This window comes from Tachysurus vachellii, chromosome 12 (assembly GCF_030014155.1).
Source record: "Tachysurus vachellii isolate PV-2020 chromosome 12, HZAU_Pvac_v1, whole genome shotgun sequence".
Lineage (NCBI taxonomy): Eukaryota > Metazoa > Chordata > Actinopteri > Siluriformes > Bagridae > Tachysurus > Tachysurus vachellii.
The window spans coordinates 13,762,062-13,777,637 of NC_083471.1; the positions used below are offsets into that span (position 1 = coordinate 13,762,062).

Genomic DNA, 15,576 nt, shown 5'->3' on the forward strand with positions numbered 1-15,576 from the left:
AATCAAAAAATTATACAGTTATCACCATTTTTGTTATCAGCTTACATTTGTGAAAATTTTACACTTGTTATCTATTTTGCCCACCTGATGTCATCTGATCAACCAACAACAGGCTACGCACACCACTCAAAAACATGGCATGATTTCATGTGAATAAAACTTCTTTTACACTTATGTTTTTATTATACTTAATTTAAACCTCTTAATACTTAAACCTCATTAAATTATGCCATGTTTTTGAGTAAAATAAGCAGAAATTATTAAATATTGTTTTGGATAACCACTGACTGGTAAATGTCAAACATCCCCAGGTCAAAGCTGACTGATGCAACTAAATTCATAAATAAGAGAGAGGAAACAAATATTTGCAAAAAAAAAGATTTGCAAAACATGTATTTTATTTTTGAACTTCTTTATAAAAATATGAGTGTGTGTGTGAGTGAAATGTTTACAAATGTGTAGCTTTTGTTTTGTCTGGAGGCCAACTGAAATGCAATACCCAATGCTTTGAACAGTGTTTTTGTGTGTGTGTGTGTGTGTGTGTAACATAATTTCGGCAGATCATATTTTGCCCTCTGCTAGGCAAAGGCATATCAAAAGTGTGAAATATTTACAAATGTGTAGCTTTTTTTTTTTCTGGAGGCCTAATGAAATGCAATGCCCAATTTGTGTGTGTGCGCATGTGTGTGTGGTGTGTGTGTTAGTGGACATTTTATTTGTGCATTTTTGTGTCTGTATGTATGTTCATTGTGCTGAAAAGGGCAAAAGTGTGACTTATTGCCCCACTAAATGTGGCCGAGTCAAATTGACCCGGGATGACTTGAGGAGGAAAGTATTTATTTTACGAACATATTTCAATGAAAATAGACCAAATTAATTTTACTTCCAAAGTTCATAATTTGAAACAATCCTGGTAAATTTCAGGCAGGCAAATATGTGGAAGGAAACCCACGTAATGACACATTAAACTTTCCAGATGAGTCAAATTGACCCCAGGTCTGCAGAAGGTTTAAGAAGAATACCTGGCTCTAATACACTTAACTGCATAAAACACATCTTTAAGAAGAAGCATTACAGTGGTTTTGTCACCATGCTCCCTCGCAGCTTTGTAAATCGTTGCTAATGCTAGCAAAAGCTGGTTGACTAATATCAACCTATTCTTCCTAACAGGACATCCCCTCACGTTTTTTTATTTTGGTGCTTTTGCATCAAACAAACAAGAAAAAAAAACAGAACAGTTAAGGGACACATGCAGATAAAGACAAATTATCACTGAATAGTTGATGCTACATACTGCAAGCTTGTAGATGTTTGATAACTAATAAAAAATAATTGATAGATTAATAAGTCATAAAAAAAGAGTGTTATCCTGAGTATTGCCAGCCATCTAATACTTTAGGCTGTCATGTGCAGCCCTGCCCCCAAAACAAAAAATGACCACAAAATGGACACGTGGTATATCAAAACACTCAGCACAATGAGTGGAACTGCATCACGGGTATGTGGGTGATGTTGCATGTTTGTATCCACTCCAGTATTGGCACCCTGGCATACTGGCCATTGTGAATACTTGCTCCGACGAGCAACCATCAAAGTTTGTCACAACTAACTTTACAAATCCAGTTAGATTTGTGCTGCACAATTAAGCCAGAAATCTGGCCTTGATCTGGTTTGATGTAAACAATTTTTTATTGTTTATTTTTAAATTTTGGGAGGTGAAATGTTTGTCCATATGGGCTTCCTCTGGGTTTTCTGGTTTCCTCCCGCGTACTTGGGATGGAAGTGTGTGACTGTGTAAGTGTGCATAGTGCCTTGAAATAGACTGGACTCACAGCTAGCGAGTGATCCTGTCTCATGCTCAGAGTTTTATATGTAGGCTCTGGGTTTACCACAACACTACAACTTGGATAAACGATGGAAGTAAAAATTTCTTTATGGTGCTTTCCCTGGTAAATCTGTTATGATCTCACATTTAGTCACAGTCTATAATGTGATAGGTGCTGATGATGGGCTGGGTTCATTTTATATTAGGAGGTGAGGCAAATGAATTATTACTGGACTTCCTGTGGGATTTGAGTCCTGCCTAAATCAGTTAAGTCAGTATTTCTTGCTGACTGCGTCTGGAAAATGACAGCAGAAAAAAGATCAGGTAACATTATGACCAAAGGTCTGTGGACACCTATCTATCACACCCATATGTGAGTCTAACCCTAGCTGTTCCTGCAAAGTTGGAAACAAACAATTGTCCACAAACTCTTTATATGCTATAGAATTCAATTTTCCTTCACTGGAACTAAGATATCAAATCAAATAAAAAAGGACAATACTGGTCACATGATAATGTTCTTTTGTGAGATTACTGGGAATCATCTGCACTTGTGAAGACACTGATAGCTCTTTATCACACCAACCTCCAAGTAAATGTTTGGTAGTATTTGTACATTTATCTATTTATTTATTTAACCTACAGTACATTTTGTTGATGACATAAAAGCAAGGTTTATTTAGACAAAAACGCACTTTATGATTTATAATTTAGAAACAATTCAAAATTCAGTCATTTGTTTTCTTCACAAAAATTTAGTTCAACATTTTCTGCTAAACAAACTGAACCCTGAGCTAAGTGCAATGCCACACCTGTATTCATAATAATAATAATAATAATAATGATGACTTCAAACCCTTTTACCTTTTGGGCTCCTACATTTATCGTTTGATCTCATTGAATACAATGAATACCGAACCACATTAAACGCTCACAACCAGATTGAATAACGCGTCATTGTTAGTACTAAACTACTTTAGCACACTACTTAGTGTTCTAGCTATCGGTTTAGGACGCGACCAAGGCTCCAGCGTCGCCACTAGAGGTACGTCACCACGTTAACTGTCTGAAGTTCCCCGGTTAAATCCTAACAAGTAGAAGTCAGAGAGATTAAACCTGCTCGTCTGCGTAGAGTTGCTTCTTTCCTCTGGATATAGCAGGTAAATTAATGGCCTCGTGGTCGGATTAAAGCATGGGGGTGTTTTAAAGAGGATTAGTGTGGGATTTGGTTCAGTTTTTCTAAACCTGCTAGCTTAGCAAGGTGAAGGAATTTCCCGGAAAATGCTAAGCTTAGCTTGCAGGCTAGATAGATGCCGTTAGCTAGTGGTCTTTTCTTGTGAGTTAGCTGTGTGTGTGTGTGTGTGTGTGTGTGTGTGTGTGTGTGTGTGTGTGTGTGTGTGTGTGTGTGAGAGAGAGAGAGAGAGTGAGAGAGAGAGAGAGAGAGAGAGAGAGAGAGAGAGAGAGAGAGAGAGAGAGATAGTATAGACGTGGCCAGTTTTTTAGCATGGGAGAAGAAGTGACATTGCGGAATGTCGTAGCTGTGTCAGGTCAACACGCTTTACAAACACACTGGACATTCTTACCTGTAAATAGAAAGGCATTGTATATGGTTACACCTCATGACAGTATGAACTGTCATGGTTCTCAGAAAGCGACTGTTTAATGGCTTTAACTGACCTGCTATGTGTTTTTGCCCCATTTCTCTGACTAAAATGAGGCTCTGAGTAGTGTTAATTTCGTCACCTATTTTTAATTTAGTCTTATCTTCTGCCAAATGTCCTTGTTAGTTTTAGTCATATTTAGTCATTCACATATCTTTTTTGTTAGTCTTAGTTTTAGTCGACTAAAAGTCTCGTCATTTTAGTCTAGTTTTAGTCAAAAAATTGTAGCTTGACCACATCTGGAATCTATTGTAAGAATAAATACAACAAGGCCTCATTAAATGCAATAATATCAGGAACACAAGTGTTATAGTGGAAATAAATAACTTAATGAAAAGCCTAAGATCAAAACTGTAGGTGTGTATATATTAATTGTTAAACTTGATTTCCTTACATATACATTTGCTTTTAAGCCTAATTATTCATTTTGATTATGATGTGATTGTGACAGAGGCGTGGGAAGAGGTTTCAGGTTGGGGTGCTGATTTTTTTCTGTCACCACTTTTGAATAAGAAACAATATCAAGGCTATAAAACTTGTCAAAACTCCACGAATCACAAAAGTATCAGTGAGAAGTTGAGAACACTCGTTTAAACAGTACATACACTCGAACTTGACTGCACATCACATTTTTTACTTTATTGATGCTGCTTTTAATCGTAATGCAAAGACTGGTCATCGGGACATAAGCTGTCATGTACAATAAAAGAGCCTGCACAGCGACAGGAAATATAATTTAACACAAAAAGCCTGCCTATACGATGGATTTGCACTCAGGAGTTTTTATTTATTTTAATTTTTTTTTTTTGAGTGGCGTGTGGACGAATTCTTTCTACGCACACACTTTTATTTCTTGATAACAGACCGCTGCGAAGTATAACACACCGTTGCCATGAAAAACAGAGCGTTGCCATGGACACACAGGATTCTAAACGTAGAGACGGAGCGCTCTATTTTCTTTAGCGGAAACAATACAATTGTTTTTAAATCAATAAACTCCTTTTTAAATCATCATTTTGAGTCAAATTATCGATTTATTTGGTAGGTAGAAATATAATAAGCGGGATCCGCTTCGCGGACCTGTAACTTGAGCAACAGCGCAAAGCCGCGAACTCGTTCTGAGTATTTTAAAGGCTTAACAGCTGATGAAAAAGCAGAGACAATTGTAGACGAAAATGAAGAGAGATTTTATCTTAGTTTTTTATTTCATACAAAACATTTTCGTCTCGTCTTTTTTCGTCAACAATAATGCATGTTAATTTAGTCTTAGTCAGCGTTTTTGGACAGTGGTGCAGTCTTGTCATCGTCTCGTCTTAGTCATGAAAAAAAAGGTTGTTGACAAACATATTTCGTCTCGTCTCGTCTGACGAAATTAACACTAGCTCTGAGGCAGGACAGAGCTGAATGACACTTTTAACAGTACACATTGTCCCAAAGCAGCTTTTCAGAAATGACAGAAATCCTCATGTGTGTTTATGTCCTTAAGTGTCAGGGATGAACTTGTAAGGTATCTTCCTCCTCTGAACAGATAGAAAGTGGTTAGAAATCATTAGAGTTCCAGGTGTAGAGGAGTAAATTTGAACTCGGGAGGCTTTCAATGTGAATTATTAGTTCCTACATAACTAATAAACAGTGTCCAGGTGAGAATTTGGAAAATCTCAAGGTTCTTTATTGTCAATGCAACCATATGTGCAGACATACAGAGGAACTGAAATACTCTTTCACTTTCTCACATCAAGTGTTTACATTAGCAATACAATGTAGAGTGTTTGTATAATAATATGAGCAGTTAGTGCAATATAGAAACAGATTTGTATGGATGTAACAGCAGTGTACTTGTAATAAATGGACATAAACAAGCCAAGTGAATATCGGAAATATGAATGAGTTATCTGTGTGAGAACATGTACAGCTGCAGAAGGTGAGTGATGCGTATATAGAAAACTCCAAGTATTAAAAGAGCATATCAGAGTGAATCTGAGAAGGTGACAAGATGCACAGCAGAAGAGGTGCATGTTATTAGGTATTTTCTAAATCAGGGGTGTACAATAGTAACCATAAAGGGTCGGTGTGGGTGCAGGTTTTCAAGCAGAAGCCACACCTAATTCACCTGTTTAATCAGTTGCTCTTGGCTTTAGTAGACTCAGGTGTCACTTCTGCTTGGTTGAAATGAAAACCTGCACCCACTTTGGCCCTTTCCGGATAAGATTAGACACCCCTGCTGTTATACTAACAAAAAATACTCTGTACAGTGACCATGACAATAAATTCTGTGTGTGTGGCATTCAGTGACACTTTACACTTTAAAGTCCAATGTAGATGATGTACACGGCAGTGCATTGGATGGTGTGTGTGTGTGTGTGTGTGTGTGTGTGTGTATATATATATACTATACATATACTATATATATAGATAGATATAGCTATAGATATATAGATAGATAGATAGATATATATATATATATATAGATGAGTCTCAGAGTTCTTCTAATGGCATGAAGTGTATTTGGACACATTGTCCTGAAGATCCTGTAATGGCATTCACTTTTAGCTCTTCCACTTCCTGACATAATGCACCGCTGCCATGTGTCCTAACAAAGTAATAAAAGGGAACCAAAACAGTCATGACATCATTGTCAGTACTGCACTTTTTTATGAACTTTAGATTGAACTTTAGATTGAGTTTCTAGACTTTACTGATCATTTCTCTGGCACAACAGCTGAAAGCTATGTTCTGCTTACTCAGATCCAGGCTAAAGGCAGAAACCAGTGTAATAAATATGAGAAGCTAAATGTATTTATTACTTGGAATTATGGGATTTGATTGAGTTCTTGGCTCAGCAGACATTTCATTGTATGATGTATTTTCCTATTTGCACACTCTTATGTGATTAGCATCTTTAAATGTTGTGCTTTTCTGTTTTTGAGCTTAGATGTTAACATGTTTATTAAAATAACACACAACCAACCAACAGCACAACATTAAGAAATGTTGTCATACTTAATCACAGTATGGCAAAAAAAACAAAAACAACTCATTAGTCTTTTTTCTGGTTGTTGGATGAGTGAATGAGAATTTGGTTCCTTGGTGACTGATGATGTGCTGAATGTAACAGATTCCTGTTTTTGGAAACAGCTCTAAATTTATCTGTTAGTAATTCTTCAGTCACAATCCTTGTTTATTTTTGGTATCTGAAAATACACCGGGATCCTCTGTCAGGATTTAGGATCTGCTTCATCACATGACAACTCGGGTTACATCACATGACTACTCATTAGTTGAGGGTATTTTTAACCGTTTGTATGTTTTACACTTATGCTTAGTGCAGCATGAATATTATAGCTCTCAGGGCTTTATTATGGACACTGTTGTCCTTATTAATAGTTTGTCTGATTATTCACAAACAAGTTTCAGCAGGATGTCGCTCAACATGTCAGGCATGTTTTCCTGCCTCATCTTCAAGCTGTACTTGATGGACTGAGGCCTAGGCCTGCCAGCATGAACGGCACTTGCACCTGACTGATGTGGGAACATCTGGTCTCTTCCATGCATTATCTGTGTTTTTTTTTTTATTTTTTAAACTAAGTCTGATATTGCATACCTGATCTTGTTTAGTGTTATTGCAGTGTCAGTTACTTTAAACAGTTTGAGAGAAGATTAACTACGAGCAGCCAAATTCTTGAGATTTTGTCAAAAAACAGCTGCAGTCAGTTCATTGCTGTTTGAAACACAGAAGCCTCTCAGCATTCAGGGTCACTCAGATTGCCTGCCAAACATAGCTGCTGAACACATTACTCATTAAAGTGTGAAACAAGGGCAGGCTTGACTTTGGCTTGTCTCTAACACTCCTCTGATGCAGCCTGTGTGGATTGAAACACTTCCACATGTGACACACCTTTCTCTGGTGTGCAGAAAATATTCAGAAGCTTGTTCAGCCTTTATGCTACTTGATAAAAATGAAGTCTGCTGCTTAAGTCCTGTTTAGTCAGGCATGTTATACTTGACCACGGTAGCTCCTGTTTGTGGTCTGATTTTAGAGCAGTAACTGAGCTGCTTCTCTGCAAGCTCTAATCCAACAGGTCTCCACAACTGTAATGCAAGTCTAGATAAATGCTCCTAATGTAACACATTACAGTAAGGAGAAATGTTTCAAAAGTGGGCCAGTTTGAGTCCCTTGACCCCAAACTGATCTAGTGGTGCCCGGAAGACACAGGACTTCATTTCATGTGTGAAATTATATGGTCAGTGAAAGACTGGGTTCTAATTTGTTAAAGCTGTTCAGTTTTCAGGATCCCAGACCCAAAATGAGATGCTTTTAGAAAAAGCAAAGAAAACAAAAACTCCACAATATATTTAAAACACTTCTTTTAGATCTTGTTCAACCTAAACATTTTGCCAGTTGCCTTAACAGTTTGCTAGTTGACTTCCTGCCATCATTTTGCTGATGCTTGCTTTCTTCCCTTTTCACTCTCTTTACAGAATTACCACTTTTCATACCACACTTCCCTTTTGTGCCTTTTCCTGGTCTCTCTTATAAAACTGTAAATGTGGTGTTACAAGTTATAAGACAGAGTCAATGTTTTGTAACCAAGCACAGCCAGTTGACAAGGAATATACAGAGGAACTATGAGTACGGCCAAGCCCAGTGGGCTTAAAGCCCCCACCAAGATCAGCAGACAGACTGGGACTGGGACCACGACCACCAAGACGTCCCCGTCAAGTAAGTCAAGTTTTTACTATAATAATTTTTATTTTCACCCATTTGACCAAGTTTAATATAGTGTTTTTGTGTTTTTTGTCATTTTACTAGTTGCTGCTAAAGCAGTTTCTGGTGACAAAGCGTCATCTGAAAACCCAGACACAGCAAAAGAGTTTAAAGTCGGGGATCGTGTGTGGGTGAATGGGAACAAGCCAGGCTACATTCAGTTTCTGGGAGAGACCCAGTTTGCCCCGGGACAGTGGGCCGGCATTGTGTTGGATGAGGCCATAGGAAAAAATGATGGCTCGGTGGCAGGAGTGCGTTACTTTCAATCTGAACCTTTGAGGGGTATTTTTACACGACCTTCCAAGCTTTCTAGAACTGAGGGTGAAGCTAATGGCACCACAACAACACCTGCATCCCCAACGCCCCCTACGACGGCAGATCTGGGGTCCGCTCCAGCAACCGCCCCAGCGGATAGTGCAACAACCAAAAAAACTAGCAAGCCTGACTCAAACCTGACTTGCACTAATTCCGAATCAGTGTCCAACCTATCAGAGGCAGGCTCAGTGAAAAAAGGAGAGCGTGAGCTGAAGATGGGCGACCGCGTCCTGGTGAGAATGATTTATATTTAAAACTACTATGCTGTAGTTTTAACCTGATCTCTAACCTGATCTGGAGTTACAGTTATCAAAATGTAATGACTGCTGACTTTTATGTAAAGAATGTCAGCTACTAGGTAAACCGTGTGTAACCTATAATAGAAAGTACATTTGTTTTAAGGTTAAGGATAGATATCATGGTGTAGTAAGATTAATGTCTGCTAACAAACAAGATTGGTGTTGTCTGGTTAATATTGTCTTGCAGTTACCAAAAGGTAGAAATATACTAATGTAACAAAATAAAAACAATAGTTCAGTCTTTAATGGAATTTATAGCCACATTCAGGCTTAATTTTAAGATTAATGAATGTTTATGAATGTTATTTGTGAATGTATACTAACAATGAATTTGTGTGTTAATGGTCACTGTCTATGTTATAGGTTGGTGGTACCAAAGCTGGTGTAGTGCGCTTCTTAGGGGAAACAGATTTTGCCAAAGGCGAGTGGTGTGGAGTCGAGCTGGATGAGCCTTTAGGGAAGAATGATGGTGCAGTAGCTGGAACCAGGTACACACTTATTAGAATACAGCATAAATGTGTGCACTTTTTGTGCCTTTTCATGTGCTGCACACAGTACCATTAGTGAATTAGCACAACTTAAGAATTAATCTGTTGTGGGTTCCAGGTACTTCCAGTGTCAGCCCAAGTATGGCCTTTTTGCCCCAGTGCACAAGGTGACACGCATCGGCTTCCCTTCCACTACTCCAGCTAAAGCGAAGACCACGGCACGGAAGGTGACTACACCAGCAGGTTTGAAACGCAGCCCGAGCTCCTCCTCGATCAGCTCCATGAGTTCCGTGGCTTCCTCTGTGAGCGGCAAGCCCAGTCGCACCGGTCTGGTGAGTCACACTTACCCTCAAAAACACTTCGGCTACAGCCAGTCTACCTGTAGATGTCTAAAACCTTCATCCTATTACAAACTGAATGTCACACATTAACTGGGTTTGCTGTTGAGCAAGATTCTTAATAAAATACACTGAAAAATGTTGGGGATGCATCAGGGGTGCTTTGAGGTTTACGTCTCATAAATATTCTTCAGTACAGTATGAATAACTGATAGCTTGTGCTACAATGTGAAGTAAACCTAGTGCATGATTTTTGTGGCAATAAACCCCCAGAAATCACCTTGATCTGGATGTATATTGCAAATGGTGGTCACTGCAAACTGTGCTCTGTTAAAAAATCAAGAAGAGGAACTTGTGCATCTTCCAACAACTCAAGGAAAGGCATCTTCTTGCTGTTTAAACTTAATAGAGTGCGAGGTTGGCCAACTTCCTCACTCATCAATGCTTACACTTTGTTGGTGTCAAAGTGCAGTTTGTGGCACTTTACCTCAGTATGAGGTGTTAATTGTTCATAGCACATGGCAGCAGCTGACGTACACAGATCTAACTAAAATGTTCCACACTGTCAAGATTGTGTAACACAAAGTAGTTTACTTATTTCAGTCTTGTGTTTTAATATTGATATTGACAAGTACCAGCAAACATGTGCTCGTACCCCGCCTGACAAAATGGTATTGATGCTACTCTAATAAATGTAATTAGGTTAGAATTGCTCATTATTTATTACATCTCCATGAGAATCACAATCAGTAACTAACAAATTTAACTTTAACCGCTGACCCAGTAGCACCAGGACTAGAAATAGTGACATCAGTTTGTCCCTTTTTCATCCCTGTAGCTTACAGAAACCTCATCCCGGTACACAAGAAAGATTTCGGGGACCACGGCCCTGCAGGAGGCTCTGAAGGAGAAGCAGCAGCACATTGAGCAGCTCCTCGCCGAGCGTGACATGGAGCGGGCAGAGGTTGCTAAAGCCACCAGCCAAGTAGGAGAAGTGGAGATGGAGCTCTCTCTTCTCAGAGAAGGCCAAGAACAGGTCTGGAACTTTCACAAACATATTAATAGTAGTTTTAAATGTAACACACTGGAAGAAAGCCATATCATTATTAAAACATATACGTTTTTATTTTTGCATTCATTTGTACAGTATGTGACAGAGATGGAGGCGAAAATGGATCAGCTGCGTGCCCTGGTGGAGGCTGCAGACAGGGATAAGGTGGAGCTTTTGAATCAGCTAGAGGAAGAGAGGAGGTGAGATGGACAGGTGGATGATTCTGGATGTGGAAAATATAAATGGCTTTGTGTAGCAAAGGGCAAGCTGGGATGCCTAATTTTTAAACAAATAAAGTTTAAAAAAAAAAGAGTTACATTTGGATAAAAGAAAATCTTCATAATTTGTGACCAGTAACCATTTCTTGATTTATTAACCATCAAATATCACTATATAGAATAGTTCACAAGGAGGCTCTGATGTGAAAAGTCTAAATGCTCCTGGTAAAATAGCTGGTTTTGGTGATGGATAAAATGAAACCAAGATAAATCACGTCAGGGTTTTCTCCCACATTTATTTTGATCTAGCAACCAACAAAAAGTGAAAAACAAATGGCCACTTTTAGGGGGAAAAAATGATAATATCTTATTTGCCTAATCATACATATCCCTTTATCCCTTTACATATCCCTAATCATACATATCCCTTTTTTAAGGACGTGATGGTCCAGCAGTCTAGGTGTTGGGTTCCTAATCAGAAGGTCAGGGTTCAAGCCCACAAGCTGCATAGACATCTACGTTGGGTCCTTGAGCAAGGCCCTTAACCTCGCCTGCTCCAGGGGCGCCGCATGATGGCTGACCCTGCGCTCTGACCCCAGGCTCATAATAGCCTGAGATATGCGAAAACTTGGGGCAGTTGTGGCCCAATGGTTAGAGAGTCTGACTCGTAACCCGAAGGTTGTGGGTTCGAGTCTCGGGCCGGCCACAACTGAGGTGCAGTGTTTCATCCTTGCAAACTCCTGTCAGATTGCAAGGGGATCTCCTGTACCCAGCCTCCTATAAGCCATTTCACGTTTTCACGGAGTCGTAATGTGCGTGTGTGAGAATTTGATATTGACTCTAATTGAAGCTTTTTCCTCCACCAACAGAAGAGTAGAGGACCTTCAGTTTCGTGTGGAAGAAGCTTGTATTACCAAAGGAGACTTGGAGGTAAAAAGGCTCATTGGTGACAATCACACATTTAAACATAAATATCCATATCGAGATCTTGGGTTTTTGATTTTGCATGCAGTTCATCGTAGGTATGCGTTTGTGGTGTAGCAATGCTGAAAAATGTCCATTCATTCCTCCTGCACCTCCTTATCACATTTCCTCCACATTGTATTCAACACCCAAAAAAATTTAAGAAATGCTTGATGGAATATTGACTAGCAGTGTTTAAATTTTAATAAATATTCTTCTGTCTGACAGATAATGATTTCCATTAGGGAAACGGACTGTATGGGCAACAAAGCAGGAATGGATTAAAAATGGCTCCATTAATAAAATGACTTTTCTGAGAAGTAGGAAAAAGATGAGGTGACTGGACATTGAAGCTTGTAAGATATAGATGTCTTAAATGTAGAATAGGCAGGGTGTAGTTACATATTTGTTGCAGGCTTTATGGTGGTTGGTAGACAGCAACTGATTGGTGCTGGAGAAAGGAAAAGGCTTTTCATCTATTGGCTGAAGGTTTACATTTGCATTGAAGAGGAAATTGTGTATGTTTCATTTTCCTGATATCCTTTTATTAGTGTATTCGTTCAGTAGGTAAGAAAAACAGATGTTATTTACAAAGCCAATGTGGCTGTATTAGTTGTAATGCTGTTCGTCCCATTTGGGGAAAAAATGTTTTGTTCAGATGCTAACTAAATGTGGCTAAATTACAAAGGAATAGAGTGGTTTAATGTGGTAGTATAGAATAAACAGTTACAAGTATTTAACAGCAGTAGTTTTTTTGTCCAACACTTTGGCTGATCATTTGGAGGAACCCCTAAAGTTTTTTATAACTGTTTTCCTATCAGAAAGGGTTTTAATTAGAATAATTTTATGAGGTAACAAGCCTTAATCTTTTTGAGTGCATTTGGTTCATTTATCTATATTTATCACATAGTCCCGGTCAGGGTTGTGGTGGACTAATGACTGGCTAATACATGATTTAATATTTTCTTTTTCTGTTTGTGAAGGCTACTAACTTAAATGCAGGACTCCTCAGCTGTTTAATGTCTTGTCAAAAGTCTGGCTTACCGTAACCTTATGGAATTTGAGTCTGTAATTCATGGCTTTAACTGAACAAAAACCATGACACTGTTCACACCATCAAGACTCTCTACTTTTCCTAGCTCAAAATCCCTGAACAGCTCTATCACACTACACTATTTACATGTTGTTTATTTGTATTACAGTAGCATTGGCTATTTTATAAATTGAATAATGATGAAGCAGAAACTGCGATGCTTCTATGGAAGGTAATGGAACAAAAAAAATAGTGAATAGTAAATTGTCTCTTTTAGTCATTATGTGCTTACAGTACAGGCCATATGTAATTTAGTGTATAGAGAATTGGCGTTCCCTGTGTTCCCTGGTGGCGCTCTGAAATATAAAACTTTAAATTTGTTATTACAGTGAAAGATCTTTATTTTTTTTAAAACATTTCTTCATCTAATCTCATCTACAACATAACTTCAGGACAAAGCTAAAATAATCTCTGAAACATTTTGCCTGTAACTCATAAATGTGTAATACACAAATGCTTGTGGACGCCTGAGCATCACATCCATATCCATGTGGTTTGATGGGTTTGATCAGGTGTCCATTCTTGTTTGGTCATATAGGTTGGTCAAGTCTGAGTGTGTAAAAAGAGCTGGGATTCCTGTGCTGTAGAGGAAACAGTTAACTGTATTAGAGTTAAAGCTTGCATGGTTACCTTTAACCTCAATTATTCTTTCATTTCAAATCCACTTAGCTGGACATTGAAAGTAACTGGGCAATCTTTTCAAAGGTTTCTTTTTTCTTTTTTTATAACAGCATGTCTCAGTGTTTTCTTCCTCCTATAACACAGCGGTTTGCCAACATGTCAATATTTATTAAAGAATGACATGAAATACTTTTCAGCCCTCTCTAGTGTAATGTAAAGGTTTAAGGCAGTGAATGCCCATCTAATAATCTATGTCCAATTGATGCACCATGCTTTATCTAAAAGTAAATAAAAAAAGAATATGTTGAAACTTCCATATTCTTCATATTAGACTTTCATCTGACATGTAACATAGTTACAGCTTTGCCTTTGACTTTGGAGACTATTATTTTAAATCTTTTATCACTAGAGAAAATTAATAGACTACTCCAGGCAAATTCCTATGAATGATCTTTTACTACAGAAACACTTCAGAATGTGTAAATTAATATAAATGCTGTGAGTTTGTCTGGTAGGGGATACTACTTTCTGAGCTGCTGTTATAGGAAATTAATCAACACCTTCTGAAATGTCCATCTGGCATCTTTCTTATTTTGTCTGAGGTCCTAATAAAGTTTCACCAAACAACTTTTGAATCCTCAGTAGCTGTGAAGATCTCGAGGATCCTCTCCTGATTGTGTTGCCGTTGTGTTATGTGCTTGCTCACTCACACATTTCATCCTTTTGTGCCAAACACCTGTTGTGTTGTTTTTATTCTCCAGATATTTTCGACTGGTGGCAGGCTCAAGTGTTTCTGCATCCAGTGTTGTCCTCATTCATCCTTACCTTTTTTGTGTGTTTCAACAATACCTGCATGTGCCATCTCACCTCACCCCATTTCCCTTCCCTCTTCTCACCTTGTGCATTGGGCTGGCATGTGATGGTGGCACTGGTTGTGTTTTCTTCCTCTCCCTCCTTTCTGTACTAACAGACGCAGACCAGACGGGAGCATGCCCTCCTTAAGGAACTCGAGCAAAGTCTGCTCTTTGAAAAGACCAAAGCTGAGAAACTCCAGAGGGAGTTAGAAGACTCTAGGGTAATGGCTCTCTCTGTGTGCTTTGACCAGGTTTGCTCAGGGTGCTTCAGGCCTAAAATAAAGTTCTGACTGCTCATTCAGTGCCTTGAAAAATCAAATCAGTTTCTCAATTTATTCATCTGTCCACTGGCCCATTCACATCATATAAGTGTTATAACTTATATATAACTACAACTATAGCTTTAGTTGTTCCTAAAATGGGTCCTTTAACTTAATATCATAGATCAAGGTGTAAGGCAAAGAATAGATTTAGAAAAGAAAGAAAAAAATCTAAGAAGTCTGGATTCCGTGTCGAATATATAAAATTCCCTGCCAGTTTCCTGAAGCCAGGTCCAGCAACTGTTCTGAAGGCACATCAATTACAGGAAATAGTTAAAAATGAAAACACAAGCTATGAGCCTAAAGAAAATGGCTGTATGGTTGACCAAGGTCTGAATAGGGTACAATATTGTAAGATTATATGCAGTAGGGTTAGGAAAATAGTAAGGCTGACCCTCTCATGTTTCCAGGCTAATCAAGATTTTAATGCTGACATCTGGGGAGTGACCTAAAATAAATTACTTTGCTGATTTAGGATAATGAGGATGTTTATTTCCTCTATATTTTAGTCCAGTTATGAAGTTTGATTACAGGCTTGACTGATAAATACCTTTGTATTTGTATTTTATGTTAAACAAAGCAAGTTGTCGTTAAGACCTCAGGGTTTATTGTCAGAGGGGAGCATAAAGACATACTATGCTCATTTGCAATCAGGCCTTGACATTTTTCTTTTAGGTGTTGCTTCCCTAGCTTTGCTACCTGTACAACCCACCCCACCCCACCCCACCTTTTAAAAACTACACTTGTGTTCATTCATAACTCCAT

At 38.4% G+C, this 15,576-nt stretch overlaps 1 protein-coding gene across 5 annotated transcripts in view; it reads left to right on the forward strand.

Annotated features, from left to right (window-relative positions):
• Positions 1–2,852: 2,852 nt before the first annotated feature.
• clip1a (CAP-GLY domain containing linker protein 1a) overlaps positions 2,853–15,576 on the forward strand; it is a 48,633-nt gene continuing 35,909 nt past the window's right edge. For 3 of the 5 annotated variants that reach the window (XR_009649288.1, XM_060883836.1, XM_060883840.1), the window contains exons 1-9: positions 2,857–2,985; positions 7,966–8,206; positions 8,297–8,799; positions 9,229–9,353; positions 9,472–9,685; positions 10,530–10,727; positions 10,839–10,942; positions 11,830–11,890; positions 14,608–14,712. Coding sequence is in view for 4 of the 5 variants with exons in the window: in XM_060883836.1 (XP_060739819.1) it covers positions 8,113–8,206; positions 8,297–8,799; positions 9,229–9,353; positions 9,472–9,685; positions 10,530–10,727; positions 10,839–10,942; positions 11,830–11,890; positions 14,608–14,712 (1,404 nt within the window). In the remaining variant the exon portion in view is untranslated. Of the gene's footprint in view, positions 2,986–7,965; positions 8,207–8,296; positions 8,800–9,228; positions 9,354–9,471; positions 9,686–10,529; positions 10,728–10,838; positions 10,943–11,829; positions 11,891–14,607; positions 14,713–15,576 lie in introns of all 5 variants that reach the window. The other 2 variants (XM_060883838.1, XM_060883839.1) reach the window with 2 other exon arrangements.